The following is an 18,040-nucleotide window of genomic DNA, read 5'->3' on the forward strand; positions in this document are numbered from 1 at the left end:
TCTAGATAACCATTAAAAAACTGCTGTTCTGCTCTGCTGATAATGGTGATGCATCTCCACGGAGACAGCCTGGTATCTAACATGCTGTCGTCTGAGCTCACCTGATGTCGCCGTCACCTGCTGCATCTCTGTCTGTGGGACTGCCGAGAAAATATCAAACACAAACAACATTAGATGAGCAAAACTGTTCCCTCACAGATAAACAGGTTATTAATCACTAACTCTACCTTACACCTGTAATGATTGACAAAAAAAACAAACAAACACACACACACACACACACACGCACACACACACACACACACACACACACACACACTCTAACCCATATACTCTTCCCTCCCTATGGCAATCCTGTCACTTCTGAGCTGCCCAAACACACCAGGCCAAACACTGCCCTACATGAACACATCTATCATTAGCTGTGATCTTATCCATCCTAAAAATAACACCCACACTCCATCACCACCCCCACCCCACCCCGCCACCCCCCACCCAATTTTTCTTCCTGTAATTTGCTGATATGGAGATCAACATCAACCCGTTTGGACTCTGACGCATTTGTTTCTCAGAGGATCTGATTCCTCAGGCTGAGATTAATACGTCAACATGATGTTTGTTACTGTTCGCTGGTATCTTACTCATCTAATGTATGTGTCTCACTGTAAGTTGTGCTATAGCTGCAAAGGCACGCAGGCTGTCCGTGCTGAGAAAAGATAGGGTGGTGTGTGTGGAGCTGTACGGACACTATAAACGTGTGAAAAAACTGTCTGTTGTGTGGTGAGTTGCCAGTGCTTGAACCATGCGGTAAATAATTAAAGTGTCTGTTGAGGCCATCCAGTATCACGTTCTTCATTTGATCTGTCCAGGTGATTGAAGGGAAATGTGATTTAAGAAAACATTTATAAAGTTGAGTTGATTCGATGTCAGTCTCTATTGGCTGATACATTTTATATCAAAGCCATTACATCCTGAGGAGAGACTGAGAGGAGACTGAGACCACAGATCACTAAGGCGTGGAGTCGTGGTGACACATACAATATGTCCTGCATGCTTCATTCCTAACTAGAGAGCAAAATATATCCCTCATCCTGACTGATCCTTTTCTTACCAGCAACAGACACAGAGCAAAGACATGGGCCAAGCTAATCAATAATTCAACATTGAGACACCTTATAGTTATACATATACATCACTGAGCTGAGGATTTGTTAATGTTGTTTTGTTATTTAAAGATTTAAGTGTTTTTATTCTGTGTAATCTTCTCTTTTATGATATTCATTGTTTTGTACAGTTCCATTTTGAATTTTTTGTATTATATTTTATATATTCTGTATCATATACTGTTTGTGGGATAAGGTACACTGGAAAAGATTTCTGCATAATCATTCTTAAACTGATGCACAGCACTAAGTTTCTGTTATTTGGTTTACACTACACACTTAACCTGTCTTTAGTCACAGTGCCCTGAATAGATGATAAAAACAAACATGTTGTCCTGCACTGTTATATACATGTTATATGTCATGTTACAGAATAAACAGACAAACAGTGCAAAGAGTTTCATGTTCTGTCAGTGTCTGGTTTGACAGAAACAATAAGGTTGACACAGATGCAGATATATATTATAATAAACAGATTAATGTGTGTGTGTTTGTGCATGTGTTTGTGCGTGTGTGTGCGTGCGCATGTGTATGTCTTTGTAGGTAATGCAAGAGTGAAAAAAAAACAGCATGGCCAGTTGATTTACAAATGGAAACCATGATCCATAGAGTGCTAAAATAAAACTGCTATATGCTTCAGCTAAATGAAGTGAAGATTATGAACTCTCAACAGAGCTTTATTTATAATGGGGATTTATTGACCTTTGATTCAGCTGTTGCTGAGTCAGATGTCTTCACTGTCATCAAAACAGTGCACTACAGATGTCTGCAGTCTGGAGAAGTTTCTGTAATCCAGGCTACAAATATTTTTAGTTTGACAGACCTGTCTAAAAATACATGACTGTGTTGGTTTGTGTGTTTTTGGCTTCTTCCTTCTTTTTCACTGCACTTACCTTTCATCTCCCTCAGACTCCAGGTTTGGCAGGCTGCAGAAAATAGAGAAACAAACTGTAAGTGGAAGCGTTCCTAATAATTTCTACTAATTACTGGTCCTTATTGAAATTCCTAAAAAAAACACTGTGAAAGGAAGCAGGAGAAATTTGTGAATGGTAATTATTTAGTAGAATTTTAAAAGGCCTTGAAACTCACACTAGGTGTACACACACACACACACACACACACAACCATTCACACGCAGAGTCTTAACCTTAAAATTCATTAAGATCTGATTGGCTGTTTGTGGCTTTGCACATGCTCAGTTGAAGCTGCGGCGTATTTTTAGCTCTGACAAGTTGACACCTCTGTCAGTCGTCCTCAGAAGGTGACTCTGATCATGTCTGACTACAACCAGAGAGGGAGAGCTGATTTTACTGCAGCAGCCATGACAGCACCAGAGACCACAGCTGTCAGGAAGTGAACTGGTGACTGACATTTAAGAAGCTCTGACATGCCACATACATACATGTAAACACAGCTGACTGTATAACTGTGTGACCGCAAACTGACTGTGTAAAATAAGAGAAAGCATTAGAAGCAAACGGGGTCAGCAACTCTTTTCAGGAGGTGCTAAGATGACAAAAAGACCCATGAATAATAACAATTTAGAGTTTGTGCAAACAGAACAACATATTCTGAAAATATTTCAACAAAATGTACATTTACAGTTATTCATTTATTTATTGTTTTATATGTATTTTGGATTTTTTTTGACGTAACTGTATATATTGTATTTTTAATTTTTTCCCAAACACATCACTGTTGGGCTTTATTTTTTCAGTAATTTTATTCTTAATCAAAATAAAAAACTTTTTTTTTTTAAAAAACAGATAACAAAACTGAAACAGAAGTGACAAGAGAGGTCATGATTTCATACAGGCTCATACAGCGAACCTCATACAGTTAGGAAAGGAAATTATAATATAGAAAATAAATCAGTAAAATAAATCCAGTTTTTTAAACAGGAAGGTGAAGATGTGAAGTCACTGTAACTATGTTACAAGTCAAACCATTTTACACAACATTAAAATGTCCTCATGATATTTTCCCCAAATTTCATATGTGGGAAAAAAAATTATTTCAAAGACGAAAAACAATTTAAAGTTCTGATTAAAAAGAATGTGGTGATGATGTTTTACAGCTACTCGTGATGCTCTGATTACAATATAAAAACCAAACATCACGTTGACCTTTTTTTCGCATGAGGATCGTGATTTTCTTCTGAATTATCAGCTAAACTGACTCATTTCCACCAACACACAGCAAAAAACAACCCTTCAGAAAATAACCTCATTAGACCTCATCACCTAATGACACTTGAAAGACATTGGCTGATTGTCTTTATCCTGCAGCCATCGTAAAAACAGGGTAATCATGCAGAAGCTGATGACTTACAGCTTTCATCTCTGACTGAAGCGCTGAGGGCTATTTCCCTTCACGTCAATCAACACCTTTACGAAGGTCGTGTCAGAGGAGAATTCCCGAGGGAGTCTTACTAGACGGCGTCTATCATCAGGGAGATACTAAAGTGTAACCATCAAAGCCAGGCTGGGGAACCTCCCATAGTTTCTAACTGTCTTTACTAAACTTAAACGCCCATCATTAAAACTTAAAGGCACGCTAATGATGACGGGGAGTAATGGTGCATGTACATTGTGATGACCACGCCCGATAATGACTGAAAATGCTTCCCTGTTCGTCAGCAGTCATTTTATTCCCTTAAACAACCACCACTTTCGCTTTTGCTGTTGTTTAGATCAATAACTGTAACCAAGCTGTAAACAATATATTGATTGATCCTCTCCTGTAATTTGGGGTCAACATGGGGTCAACTGGTTGATGTGTTGCAGTTGATTACGCGGGGTCATGACCTCACTACCCAGCTGGCTACTGCTGCCCAGTTTTTTCAGACTCCGGACTTCACTGCACACACAATATCCAAGCTGCACTGCTTGATACTGAGGTCACTAATACAAATAGTCTTCCACTTTAACGGCAGAGAAATCCCAGGCACTCCCTGCTGCGTGCCCTATTTGGAGTTGGAGAGCGGAGGACAGGGGTCAGAGGGAGCAGGTGGGTGAGGGATCCCGCCAATGGAGATGACAGATTGTGTTCGTGAAATACGGTGATCCCCCTATGCTACCCTCCATGACCTGTAACTCGACCCACTGAGGTTTTATTTAATCAAAATCTAATCAGAGTTTATTAAAAGCAAGGAACTAAAGGCAAGAACAGAGGTACTAACAGCATAAAGCACCTTGTTCCTGCTGGTGAGATCACATTGCTGTGTTAACACTGTATTGATTGAGACACTGGAAGCCTAATGGTTAAATTGCATACCACAAAGCAACAACATCCACAGTCTAATTCCCAGCTGGGGGACATTTGCCCCCCCCCCGCCTCGAGGAAGCTCATACGATATGATCAAAAGCTCCAGAACAGCGGCTAAATAAACGACTCTTGTGGTGAGACTGTTTGGTCAAGTAACCAAAATAGTTGATTATTTAAACACAGCGAATGAGCACCAGCTGACCAGTAACAGCTGACTCACTAATCACTGTCAAACGGGCCAATGAGGTCGTCTTGATAAATCTGACAATCTCACTCTTCTGATTAGTCATGCCGTTCACTCCTTTCACACATGCTACGCGCTTTTCCTCTAGTGCAGTTTGCTTCATGTGTGTTTCTTGTGTCTGCTGGGTTCTGCTCTGTGCTGAATTTGTCTCAGGATTTATTTATGGGCATTCATCAGAAGCAGACTCTTTCCCTCCCACTGTTCATCCCGATTGTAGCTATAAATATCCCTGACTGAAACACAGCACAACAATAACAACAGCAAACATGGTGGAAACATAGAGACAAACCCCCCTGAATGTTTGTCTGAATACGTGCGGAGGGCGACGTCTAAATGACAGCTCCTTAGTTTCTCCCTCGGACACATGATAAGTGAGAGGCTTCGACGCTTGGCAGGGTGTACAATCCAACCGAATATCTAAGGGAGTGCCAGCGCGACCCTGGTGTCAGAACAGGAGGAGGAACTGTGTGTGTGTGTGTGTGTGTGTGTGTGTGTGTGTGTGTGTGTGTGTGTGTGTGTGTGTGTGTGCATGTGTGTGTGTGTGTGTGTATGTGTGTGGCTGCCAGGGACACTGTGACAATCACAAGTAGGGAGAACTAAGCTTTGTTGACAAATGGATAGTGATCGCTGCACTATCCTGGGTAGGTGACAAGATAATAATGACTAATGACTCCCAGAATGCATCTGGCAGGATACAAGGATTGAGTTTCAGCTGCTAAAACTAAACATAAACAGAGCAGAGAAATTCAGTTGGAGCAAAGTGTCACAAAATGTACTGAACCAGCAGAACAAAGCAGAAATATGGATCGTATATATTTTTTACAATGTAAAGTACTCCAGGAATATCAAGTTACATTCATTTAGCAGTGTGTTCCAACCTGGGGGTCAGGACCACCTATGAGGTCCCAAGATAAGGGTCATAAGATGACCTACTTTTTGCCAATTTATTGTGAAATACTCAAAACATCGAGAAATATTATGGAGGTTCATAATTATATCTATTAGTGTTTTCCAGATCTTTTGGCCCCATCCCACGGTTTTCTTCAGTGACCACAGATCATTCCATGCTTGAACAACTGAGCAAGTTAAATTTCCTGAAGAAAACTGTTGGATAAGGTTGAAAGCTCAGGAAAAAGCTAGAAAGGTAGCATATTTTTTATTACGTATCACATTTTGGTTGCAGCAAACTTTGCTTTGCTTTCAATGATCTCCAGCCAGAAAGATCTGGAGGCATTGATTTAGCAGACTGTTTTGTCCAGAGTGAGTTCCCAGTGACTTCAACCTTCATAGAAATATGAGCTAAAACACATCTGACAATGAACGAAATGAGACAGGAGTGAGTGCTAGCATGATGTGTAGGTTTGAAAAGGTGGGTTCCAGCCTGCAGCTGCTGTTGGGATAATCCGACATCTTGCATTTGACTAATTTTGGGTCAGCGGCGCGTGGAAGGTTCCTCACTTCCTCCACAGCCATAAAAAATTAAAGCTGCAATATCAGGTCTTTTCCATTGACCTACAAATCCATTTTTGTTATATTGCCGTGTCATAGTACAAGAGTGCCTGCAGGTCTGACTTTGATGTTAATTACACTGTCCTGTCAGATGGGTAGAAAGTATTACTGCCAGCGAACATATAAATTAGCAGAGCGTCCAACCTTCCTGACAGACCAATTACCAGAGACGACCACACAGGCTGAGGATGAGGAAGGAAAACTTGCCACGATATCGACCGGAGTGGTCCGGGTCTCTGTGGGGAGCAATTCAATTCAAATTCATCTTTCATCTTTTGGACTGACTTCTCATTTCAAGAACGAAGTGCATAACAAACACTACACGCCATATTGCTTTCTAATTGAATGGAGATGCTTGATATACTGGGGGGACTGCTGGGTAGCTGCTGTTATTGTTAATGAGACCAGCACTTCCTCGTTGAAGGCACACTCATGCACAGAGTCTTTTTTCATGAAGGAGAAAATTAATCACAGCCATCAGATAATTAGGACAAACAATGATTAGCATTTGCACGTCTTGCAACTTGAAAGGGAATCACAATTATTTTCATCAAAAACTCAAGTCTAATTATGCCATTCATAATTAGACCAACAGTATTTCACCTCTCAGCCTCTCAGACTGATGAACTCCACCATTCAAATCCAAACAGTGATGAAGATATTTTAACTGAAGTATCAGGACTGATTGGCACAGACAGATTTTAACAGTGAAGCTGTGACTGACCTGTTCCAGAAGACTGTTCCTGATACTCTCTGCATCTCTCCCAGCGCTGCTAGCAACAGAGACGATTTCCCACAACCCACCTGGCCCACAATCATAGTGAGCTTACCTGAGAGATTTGATGGAGAGGGGAGGCAATAACACAGTAAGCAAACCACAGACGGAAACTGGGTGGAGAAACAAACACATGAGAAGAGGAATTAAGGAGGTAGATTGTGCATCACGCTGCCTGATGCTCACCAAAGGGAATCTTGATGTCCACATTGCAAAGTGTTGGTGGTCCATCGGTCCAGGTGAAATAACCGTTGATTATCTGAAAACATCAGATGTCAAACAGAGAAGTCACTCTTTGACAAGTAAAACGTAAACCTTTCATCATCCAGACATGATGCAGAATGGCAGTGAGGCATAAGAGGTAACTATTGCCTCATTGTTGTTCATTTCATGCCGGGGAATGAGGATCTCTGGTGATATTCACTTGCATCCAAGATATTGTGAATGACCTACAGAGAATTAATTGAGCAATTTCCACAGCTAGCTACAGAGCTAAATCAGATTATTTTTCTACATTTCCTGATAATATGATCTGCGGCAAAACAAACATTACAGTGCTGCTCTTAGGCAAATCAGTCCAACTTGCAGAACACAGAAATTAGACCCATCATTTTAAGTTTTGTCAAAATGTCATAGGTGGTGTCCAAAATAGTGTGTATAATGTATAAGCCATGTTGTAATGATGAAACCTCAGCTCAGTTGGTTCAAAAGTTGGTTGAAATGCTGTTGAAAAAAAAAATCATCTCCGTTCAGAGACACTGTGAACAAGAGAAAGTAGTCCCTTCCTCTGAATCATCACTTTACAACTGAAATAGCTTGAAGAAAAGTTACTGAACTCTGATGAATAAAATATTGCATCTCATTTAATTTTTGCATAAATATAGACACAGCACATAAAGAGGGAGCTTTTATTATTTTTGTGCCGCATGCGGAGAAATTTCTTAAGGTCAAACCCGGAGGGAAAGTGTATTTTCCTCCCATTAGGGAGTCAGTGTAATTTTCTCTGACTGACCTTTATCAAAAGGTAAAACTAAAGCTCCAACATTACAGCTTCAATTGTGATCAAACTTGGAGGAATCATGTGTCTCACTGGGCCACGTGGTGTCTGCATCCCACGCAGTCTGGAGAACTGACACATTAACTGTTGCCTTGTACTACTTTCACTTCTCCGTCTTTCTCTTCGTTTCTCTCTCTCACCTTGATACAAATGTCTTGGTCCACGTCTTGGGAGGGTCGGTTGCCCTCATGGTCCCCCTGTGAGCTGTAGTTGTTCCAGTCGTCCCTCGGGGGGCGCTTCCGGTTCACCACCTTCAAGGGCTGGAGGTGGCGGGACAAAGAGAGGGATAATGAAGGGAAAGATTTAGAGGATGACTAGAGGAGGGTTGTAAAACATACAGCACAGAGGACACAAAGGGGTCATGGTGATATCAATAGGAGCACGTTAAGGTGGAGGAGGAAACAAAATTCACAAAAAAAAAGTGAGACAGCCTGGATGCAGCAGCAGAAAAGTTAGTGAGTAACAAACCTTGTCTACCTTGTTTCTAAAATCAAGCCAACACAGAAATTTTTTTTTGTGGGTGTAAATGCATTTTATTTTTACTTACCACAGCCTGATATCTATTTTGGTTGTGATTACTGGAGTCAGAGGTTAACATCGCTCTGGGCTCCTGTTCGTCTCCAATCTCATCGCTTGAGAAAAACTCGCTGAGTTTCTGAACGCTGCAGATCAGTCGAGAGAGAAACAGAGAAATCAAGTCAGTCATGATGAGAAAATGAAGTAAGATAATGAAGCAAGACAAAAACACACTGATAGATCACGGATGCTGTATTCAAGTACAACAGCAGATGCACCGACACTGATTCTACAGGCAGAAAACTGCACAAGCAGCACAGACCTTAAATGAGCTCACTTTCCTTCATCTAAATATAATAACATCCCCTCTGTTTCACTGTTACATCCTTCATTCAGTGAAACAGACTGGAAAATCAATTGAATGTGGTTCACTAAGATAAAGCTTTATCTTCACTTTCTCTCTGTCTTACACACACACGCACACACGCACACACACGCACGCACACACACACACACACACACACACCTCCACATCTCTGAATTCAATTTTCAATTTCGCTTCCTGAGTGAAAGCAAATGCATCCCTCTGCTGATACATGAATCTCATTACTAAATAAACCTGTGCTAAATAACAGATCTCTCAACTCAACTGGGACTTATTTCCCTCGTCTGACTAACGTGTGTCTTGTGTCATTTTATCCGTAAATGAAGACACACAGTAAACAATATAGATGTACAGGTAACATGCTAGAGTACTGTAGACTGCTATAGTGTATGCGAGTCAGTATGAGAAATGTCGCTACTATCAAAACAAAGGTATGACATGAGAATGATTCAGGAAACATTAAACGTTTCAGCCCACACAAAGAAAAACTGATTATTATACAGCAGCAATTTCCGACTGTACAAATGAAATCTAATAAAAATATATATTTCAATATAATAAGTTCCACACTGACTTTGTATTTACAATGTTGTTCGATTGTTTTTCCTCTACAAAGAAACGTTGTCTCATGTTGGAGAGTGAAGATAAGCTGAGGTGCTGATGCCACATTGTGAGCTTTTTTTTCCCCTTGTGTCTGACAAAGTGTGTCACATCACATGGTCCCAAAATAGACATCTCAAAGGATCAAAGGCTGCTTCTACCTTCGTTAGAATAAAAATGCTTACACCAGCACAGTGGAAGGAGATGGTCTCCTAAAAGCCCATACCCCACCCACCCAGTACACTTACAGTACACTCCTGCACTGTGATCAGACAGAGATGACCTGACCTTTAAGAGTGGGGACAGTTTACCTCATTCTCAAGTGCTGGTGCTTTGTTGTAATGTATTGTACCTGTACCTAAAGTGTATCAAAGAAATCTTGTACAGTAGAGCACACCTCTCCTAAAGCTAAAATCAGGTTGATCATTTGTATCCTATTTCTATAGTTCTAGAAAAATAATCAAAAGTAAAGTAAACACAACTGGAATGATGACAGGAGAGAATAATTTAATTTCACTACTACGTGCAGGAAGTAGTGGCTGAGGGAGAGAAATGTGTAGCTGCAGCCTCCTAATCACACAGATGTCATGACAGCCAAACTAATTGTAAAACTAATTGCTGCAATTAGTTTCACAGATCAGCAGACTAAACCAACTGAGAAATCAAACACTTTGTTACATTCACAAAGGTTGATCCAGTAATGGAGCTGATCCATCTGCTGCAGGAAAAGGTCAAGTGTTATTTAATCTTGATGCTTTTCTTCTGTTCTGCACATTCTCAGTGGTGCTTCTGTTGTTTAGGCTCTAATCCACGTCCACATGAATATCTTTCAGACATTTCTTAACCAATAAACATTTAAAAACAAAAAAAAAGTTTCCTAGTTTATCTATATGTTATGAAATTGTGTTCTATGTTATTTATTTTCAAAAATCTGCAGGAAAATTATGTGTAGATGATCCAACCATATTCGGTTGTCGGCGTATTTTTTACTTTCTCACCTAACAAGGGCCTTGACGGTGGAGCGCACCACGCTGGAGAGCAGGAAGAGGGGGGTGACCAGGATGTGAAAGAGGGACAAAGAGGCAAAGGCCACAGCTGGGGACAGATCAGCGTCCTCTGAGATGTGAACATGAACCACAAACGTCTGCAGGATGAGAGGGAGGACAGAACGGCTGAGGTTAGTCTCAAAAGCCTGGAGTTAAATCATTAAACCTTGGGGTTCTTAACTTTTGATTGGCTGTCAGTCAGCCATGGCCAGTTCAAGGTAAAAACCCCAGTCACAGATAAAGAGAACAGCAGTCACACTCCTGTTGTGCTATCGAGAGTTTAAAGAGCACGATCAAATCAAATCCAAAGATGAATCATTTGTCTACATTTGTCCTCAATTTTCACCCCTCTCCTTGGTATCTGTCTGACTTTTCTAATTTGTCACCACTCAGAGCAACAACCACGAAGGACTTCTATAAATACAGACATGGATTTAGTGCGGTGCTGTCAGACAACCCTCCACTGTGTCCCTGTGAAAGGTCACTGGACATCTTAGAGTCAGACTGCCTGGCACTGTTTCCACTCTGTCCTTCACACAGAGGCGAAATCAACAGGATGCACTCTGTTTAATAGTTATTTTCTCTCACTACACAAAACAATAATAACATACCAAAGCTTTTACTTTGAATGTTGGAATTCATGAGAATGGAAGTGAAACTCACCGTCAATACAGCTGCGATGGGAATAGCTGCATTCATGAAAACTGAAAGTAGAATAGAAAGACAGGAAGGTATATAGAGACATGGGAGGGATTTTTTTTCTGACTTTACACAGTGTAAAAAAAAAGATGTAACATAGAGAGGGTGTCTGTCCATGTCAGCTACTATGTTGTTTAGATATTCTCTTGTAAATCTTAAAGTGAATATTTCTAAGTTTTCTCTGCCACCGAACATTGTTTCTCACCAAGAGCAGGTGGTGGTGATTATCTCTTGACAAGAGGTTCAGCCATTGTTGCCTTTATAACACAAGAGGTTATAATACACCCAATTCAACATCCAACCAATTTAGACAGGTTCAGAAATACTTGGCCACCATTGTGCAGTTTCAATGGTCTGCAAATGCATACAAGGGAATCACGGCATCCTGATTCACCTGAGTCTTGTATGGGCAAATTAAATGCATGGATTTCAAGATAAAAACTAGGTGGTAAATGCAGTCATATAAACTGAGCACTGTGGTAATGGTGAATAAATCCTTTGTCTTTGTTCTGTTCCACTACTCTCATAAAAGGTCAAGGAGGAAATTATGATTGCTCACTTTCCTCAAATCTGCAATTATTTATCTTAGATTGGACACAGTCTATTACAAGACTGGAGCCGTGCAGACTGTAGCCAGAGTTCATCCTAGAGTGTGGAAGAAGATAAGGAGGATAATTTGCAGAAAACAAACACATACTAAGTGATCATATTGTTCACTGGAGTCCTAAGTAAATGGGAAGTGAATGGAAGTACAATAATCCCTGTTAGCAATGCATAAAACATTAGTTATATTCACATTCAATCAGTTTTATAGTTATATGTGGAAATATATGTATTGATGGAGATAAAATTAGATTTAGAATAGAAACACATTAGGTATGACAACAAAGAAGTGTAAAGCATTGTGCCTTCCTGTAAATGTGGAAGAAATATTTTATTCTTTGCAATAGTTCATGAAATGTCAGCAGTGCAAAGTTGAGTGTGTGAAGGGCAAACAAAGAACCTCACTGGATATGGATGTGTAAAGAGCGAAGGCCTGCAGGCTGGTGAGCTCCTTGCCCCTGGTCTCCTCCACACTGTCACAGAAAATGTGCTCCCAGGCGTATAGCTTCAGCAGCTTGATGCCCCGCAGAAGCTCATTGGTCTTCTTCAGACGCTCACTGGAGTAGTCCTGAAAGCAGAGAGGGATGCTTTGTTTATACAACCGTAATTTGACACATCAAGGACATCAAGGTCTATAAAAGGTGCAGCCAGGGGGGGAACACGAGTGTAATCACCTCTACCGTCAGGGTTCAGTTGCCAGAACAAAAAGCTAAGCCATCAAAACAAAATGTTTTCTCTGGTATAAAATCATCCTCCACAACATCAAGAGGGAAACAGTGTGATTATATTTGCGTAGTGTTATTGAATAGCAGCGTTATAGCAGCTGGAGGCAGCAGAGGAAAGGCTTGAGGCAAGGTGAGCTCATCTTGTGTGACATGTTTTATTTTACCTGTATAAATCAAATGTTATTTTGAAGTGTCCAGCTAAGTGTGTCTGTGTGAACAAACCAATATTGATCATTATATTGTTTGCGAAGTTCTGCACGATCTCTTTGAAACAGAGGCAGCTCAGAGCCCACACACACTGAAGGCGACACTGTTTACATTTCACTTTACCAAGTGAGAAGATTAATAATAACCAGTTACTCCAGTTACCACTACTACTAAGAGTCTACAACCAACTCAGATAGATACACCAAACTGTATACCCGAACTGATAATGTTGCTAAATAAAAGCAACATCAAAAAGATCATCAAAGTTCACAAAGACCCTGGATGTCCAAAGTAAATTGCACGGTATTCCATTCACTCTGAAACACAAACGTTTACCTGCTAGTGACATTAGAGGAATTGTCACCAATGTTATTAGGGTTCATCCTCTGGGGACTGTGAATGTCTGTCTCAGATTTCTTAGAAATCCAGCCAATAGTTCAGTCCAGTCTTTTTACTAAAAAACAAATGTCAACCTTGTAGTAGCAACAGAGCAAAAGAAAGGCGGTGAACAAAATCAATAGGCTTCAACCTCTGGGGACCATGAATGTCTCTAAAAAGGAAATTCATACAATAGCTTTCGACATAATTGAGTGTGGACCAAAGGGACTGGCGAAAGCATTACATCCCTGTAAATAAAAAAAAAGCCAATGATTATACTCACCAGAGTGCTCTTTTGTGTGTGAGACAGCTTTGTTGCCACAAAGTATTGTACAGGAGCCAACACAGCGATGACGGTCGCTCCAATCAAGGCACTGATTCCCAAGAGGTAGTAGAGCAGGATCACTCCCACAATAATCTGACACAGAAAGAAAGAAAGAAAGAAGGAAAATGATTTTAACCTTGTGGAAAGAAAACAGAGCAAGACGAGATTTTTTACACGAGGCAGTCTTCAATTACACAACACTCCCCACTGTCCTTATGAGAACCACATGATCACAGCGCAGCGCTCTGTGAGAAGCAGTGACCTTGAGCTTAACAAGGGCATCATCAGCATACATGCAAGAAGATGTCATTTAAGTGACACACAGTTAAAAATTAATTTCTGACACCTGCTATGAACAAAACACATGTTGACTGAATGACAACAACCTTTCAAGACACGTTATTATTTATACACGACATTCATACGTACATACTTACAAATACCGGAACATGCAACGCGGCAAATTTCTACAAGGTTCTTGATTTCAAAAACACAACTCTTTACTCCATCATTCAGTAACGATAAATTAAGGATGATCAAACTAAAACATTTATGACTATGAAGCTGTCCTAATCTTCCACTGCTCAGCATCCTTCACACTCAATAACACTCTCTCTCTCTCTCTACCGGTTTGAAAGAGAAATGAGTCATGTTTCCACCTGTCCTTGGCAGTCTACCAGCCACCCAGGGCACATGCTGCTAGATTCAGAATCCCCAGGACATTCAGAACCAGATGGAGATGGACGTGAAATTTCACAGTCACACACCCTCTCCTTCATCTGTCACAGGATAATGGGTGCCACTGAGGACGAGGTGGGTGGTGGGAAAAGGCACAGCAGGATGTTATTCTCTTTCCTTTGTAATGGCTCTATTAAAAGTAAAGCCTCTTTACAGTGGCTGCCTCTGAGGCGTGAGTCATGCGTAACCATGGTGTTTACATTGGCAATGGCAATGTACAGTCGCAGCGCCATGAAATCCCACACAGTGTCTGACAGCTTCTCACCTGTGTCACATCTGATTTAACAGTATCGTTGTTAAAAAAAAAAAAAAACTTCACACTAACAAACAACCTCGAAATTCACCACACCTCTTCCTCACTACAGCATTTCCCTCAAGAACTACATCACTTTGCTACTGCCTTTGTGGAAGGTCGTCCCAGCGGTCATTTTGTCCAGTAACTAAAAACAGAATAGGCACGAAAATACGGTTGCAACAAATAATCTATCAAATAATCTGCAAAAATATTCTCTCAATTAATTTCCTGGTTCATAAAATGTCAGGAAACAGTGAAAATTGTCACAATCTCGTCAAGCCTGATGGTTAATGGAAGGTATTTAAATCACGCTTTTCCAGTCCATTCACACACCGAATGCACATTCACACACATCAGGAACAGTTATGTCATCAAACTGCTTATTTTGTCTGACAAACACTCCAAAGCTCAGTTCAGTCATTCTGTTTACTATCACATCACGTGGAAAAGCAGCAAATCCTCACAGTTGAAAAGCTGGAATTAGGGATTTGATTTTCTGTCAAACAGCCAATCAATTAATCAGCTAATCATTTCAGCTTTACACGACAATCTTCTCTGTAGATACTGGTATGCATTTGTTAGTGATTGGTGATTAGCATTATTTTATGTAGAAGTACAACATTTGTTTCACCTGTGCTTTTCCATGCCAAGGAAAAAGCCCAATACTGAACACAATGTTTGCTAAGCCTCTATGGCTAAGCTCCCCTCCTACAATATCTGTAAGTAATTTAATTGAAAAACAATGTTGATAACTAGAAGCTGCCACAAAGATAAAGAGACGTAGAAAGCAACTGACACATCTGAGTTCGCTAGCCAACTTTAAAAAACCTAGTGACATGTGCCATCAGGGAAGGAGACAGTAAAAATCAAAACACAATGGATTTATTCACAGTTTGGGCCAGAAAGGCAGGTACAGATGGAGAATACTAATACAGCTCAAGCCTCAGAGGAACCGGCAGGCTTATACTGTCACTGAAGGAGATAACACAGCCTGTTCCCAAACCTGCTGTGTTTGCTCTGTCCTTTTATCCATAAATATAACAGATTCATTTTTGGTGAGAGTCTATACAATATATCAAATGTCATCGAAATGTCAATAGATGATGCTGCCAGTTAAAAACTGTGTGCACATGTCATGTTTGTGTAATTTTGTCTTAAAAACATTATGCAGGTTGTGTTTTGAACCCTAGGAGATCATGCTTGTGTTTCTCTATCATCGTTTTAGCATTTCAGAATGACGACCTGCTTCAAACCATTTCATGAAGAGAGAAACATATCTTTGGGATGTTCATCACCACCAAACCATCGAGTGTATGAGTGTCTGCAATATAAATGATGTGACTGTTTTCATCTCTAAATCACCTCCATTTCCTTCTCTCAATGACTGTGTTCATTAAAAGCAAAACTGTTCCAGCTGTTTGATAAGAATGAAAAGAGGGAGGTAGTTATGACTTGAAAAATGATCCAGGATAAGATAAAGGGAGAGAGAGAGAGAGAGAAAGAGATAAAGACTGAGAAGAAGAAGGAAATAAAGTTCAGTTTCAAATAAAAAGCCCCACAGGTTTCCTGGGTTACTGAACGTCCATGAGAAACTAACTGACTTCCAGGGTTTGCTGAAATTGTATTTTTTATTATTTACCACGATGTCTGTCGTCAATTCCAATTTCTCATGAGGACTTAATGATATTTGAATAACGACATTGATTCTACAGTACTGGATGACATGAATTGCACAATCCACTTATAGGACATCATTACAAAGCATGAAGGTCACAGGCTTACAGTCGACTGCACACATTTGCAGTAAATCTGTTCTAACTTCCACAGGGGCTGAAACACCTGATACTCTTTATTTCCCAGTTTGCCCTGTACTGTGAGTCACATGGGGAAAGACGTACAGCAAGATACACAACAATGAAGGCAACATGCAGTGCAACACAGCACACTAATATCCTGTGTAAACAAACACCTTTCAAAGACAGCTTAATTGGATTTACCACACAGAAAACAGTGCAATATACAATGAAAGTGCAATGCAATAATAGAAAGCAGAAAAATGGCAAAACATGTTCATAACACAAAATAACATTATAATATATAATAATATTACACAATGCATTGTAACACAACGTAAAACTTGATTCATAGTTGTGCGTGAAACGAGCCCACACACGTAGCAGCAGCAGCTGTAAGTCGGGGGCTACAACATCTACAGAGATAACCAACAAGACCTCCAACCTAAACGACCATACAGATCGTTTGTCCCTGCCCTCTGATACGATCTATAGGGGCATGCTAGTGACAAGCATACCGGACCTCAGTCGCCATGGCAACAGTATTAAACACGTGGCTAAGGTTATGGAAAAGTCACAGTTTGGTTAGGTTTGGGAAAAGATTGTGGTTTGGTACTTTCTTTATTTAATAGGACCATTGTCGTCATGGTAACATAATCCTGTGTGAAAGTCCTGTGCTAGTGTTTCAGTGCTACTATCAGTGGGTGAAATTTAAGCCTGAGATGTAGGTATCTATAGCAGGACATGCGTTGTCAATAAATCTGCCTTAATAAGTCAAACATGTTTCTTACCTGTACTGGCATGGCCCACAGGTTAGGACAGAGGAAGAAGAACCACATGAGCTGGTTGGTATCTATGGCAACCAGGTTGCAGATCTGAGCGACAGTCAGCTCGCCCATTGACATATTGGAGGTACATAGACGCATGATCTTGTTGTAGATTTTTGTCTGCGGAGGAGGACAGGCACATTGGGATCCATGTGAACACACAGTAGAACCTCAATAAACTCATGAATGTTTGGTTAAAAGTCGCCTGGATACTTTCTCTAAAATCCTGTACCTGTATGGCCCCACGCAGGTTGATGCCTGTTTCAATGGCCACATAGTAGGAGGCCTGGAGGAAGGTCCTCTGCAGGAGAAGGGCAAAGAAGAGCAGCACAGCCAGCACATAGGCATTCTCCAGAAACTCCTTGGAGGAAATGAAATAGATACCGAGCAACCTCATCTGGAAACACAGGCAAGTAGGGAGAGGGGGGGATATCGACCGGTTTATTAGTGTTTGTAAGGCAGCAAGGTCACTCACACAGACTGTACTCTGTAGGACTGGATGTGACTTGGATAGGTTTCTGCCAATAATGAGTTTTGAACTGAAACTGTTGCTGTTGCTGTTTATCACTTCAAACGTCAAAAGAACCAGCATCAATTTAGAATGTATCATTTCCATTTCACAGCAGGATATCGTACAGCATGTGGAAATGAAATGACCCGGAGCTGTACATTACACAGCAGATATGTAGAGTGTGAGTTGGAAACCAAAGAAGAATGTGGTTCATATTAATTAATTCTGCATCAGGAACAGATAATTCTCCCAGCAGGGATTACAAATTATTGATTAGGAAAGCACCTCTTTGCTATTGCATTGTCATTCTACCCCCAGAAGCATATATTTTTCACTCTATGTAAACCCAGAACCACTACACTGCCACAGACTGACCG

The 18,040-nt window shown here is 40.6% G+C and overlaps 1 protein-coding gene across 4 annotated transcripts in view; it reads right to left on the reverse strand.

Moving 5' to 3' along the window:
* abcc8 (ATP-binding cassette, sub-family C (CFTR/MRP), member 8) overlaps nucleotides 1–18,040 on the reverse strand; it is a 53,602-nt gene that overhangs the window by 18,641 nt on the left and 16,921 nt on the right. For all 4 annotated transcript variants that reach the window (XR_008828803.1, XM_056386595.1, XM_056386596.1 and 1 more), the window contains 12 exons: nucleotides 17,385–17,549; nucleotides 17,117–17,272; nucleotides 13,458–13,592; nucleotides 12,270–12,432; nucleotides 11,226–11,266; nucleotides 10,515–10,660; nucleotides 8,563–8,677; nucleotides 8,156–8,275; nucleotides 7,145–7,217; nucleotides 6,908–7,013; nucleotides 2,057–2,089; nucleotides 102–140 (listed from right to left, as the gene is read on the reverse strand). Coding sequence is in view for 3 of the 4 variants with exons in the window: in XM_056386595.1 (XP_056242570.1) it covers nucleotides 102–140; nucleotides 2,057–2,089; nucleotides 6,908–7,013; nucleotides 7,145–7,217; nucleotides 8,156–8,275; nucleotides 8,563–8,677; nucleotides 10,515–10,660; nucleotides 11,226–11,266; nucleotides 12,270–12,432; nucleotides 13,458–13,592; nucleotides 17,117–17,272; nucleotides 17,385–17,549 (1,292 nt within the window). In the remaining variant the exon portion in view is untranslated. The remainder of the gene's footprint in view (nucleotides 1–101; nucleotides 141–2,056; nucleotides 2,090–6,907; nucleotides 7,014–7,144; nucleotides 7,218–8,155; nucleotides 8,276–8,562; nucleotides 8,678–10,514; nucleotides 10,661–11,225; nucleotides 11,267–12,269; nucleotides 12,433–13,457; nucleotides 13,593–17,116; nucleotides 17,273–17,384; nucleotides 17,550–18,040) is intronic.

The sequence above is a fragment of the Seriola aureovittata genome, chromosome 10 (genome assembly GCF_021018895.1).
Source record: "Seriola aureovittata isolate HTS-2021-v1 ecotype China chromosome 10, ASM2101889v1, whole genome shotgun sequence".
NCBI classification, from domain to species: Eukaryota; Metazoa; Chordata; class Actinopteri; order Carangiformes; family Carangidae; genus Seriola; species Seriola aureovittata.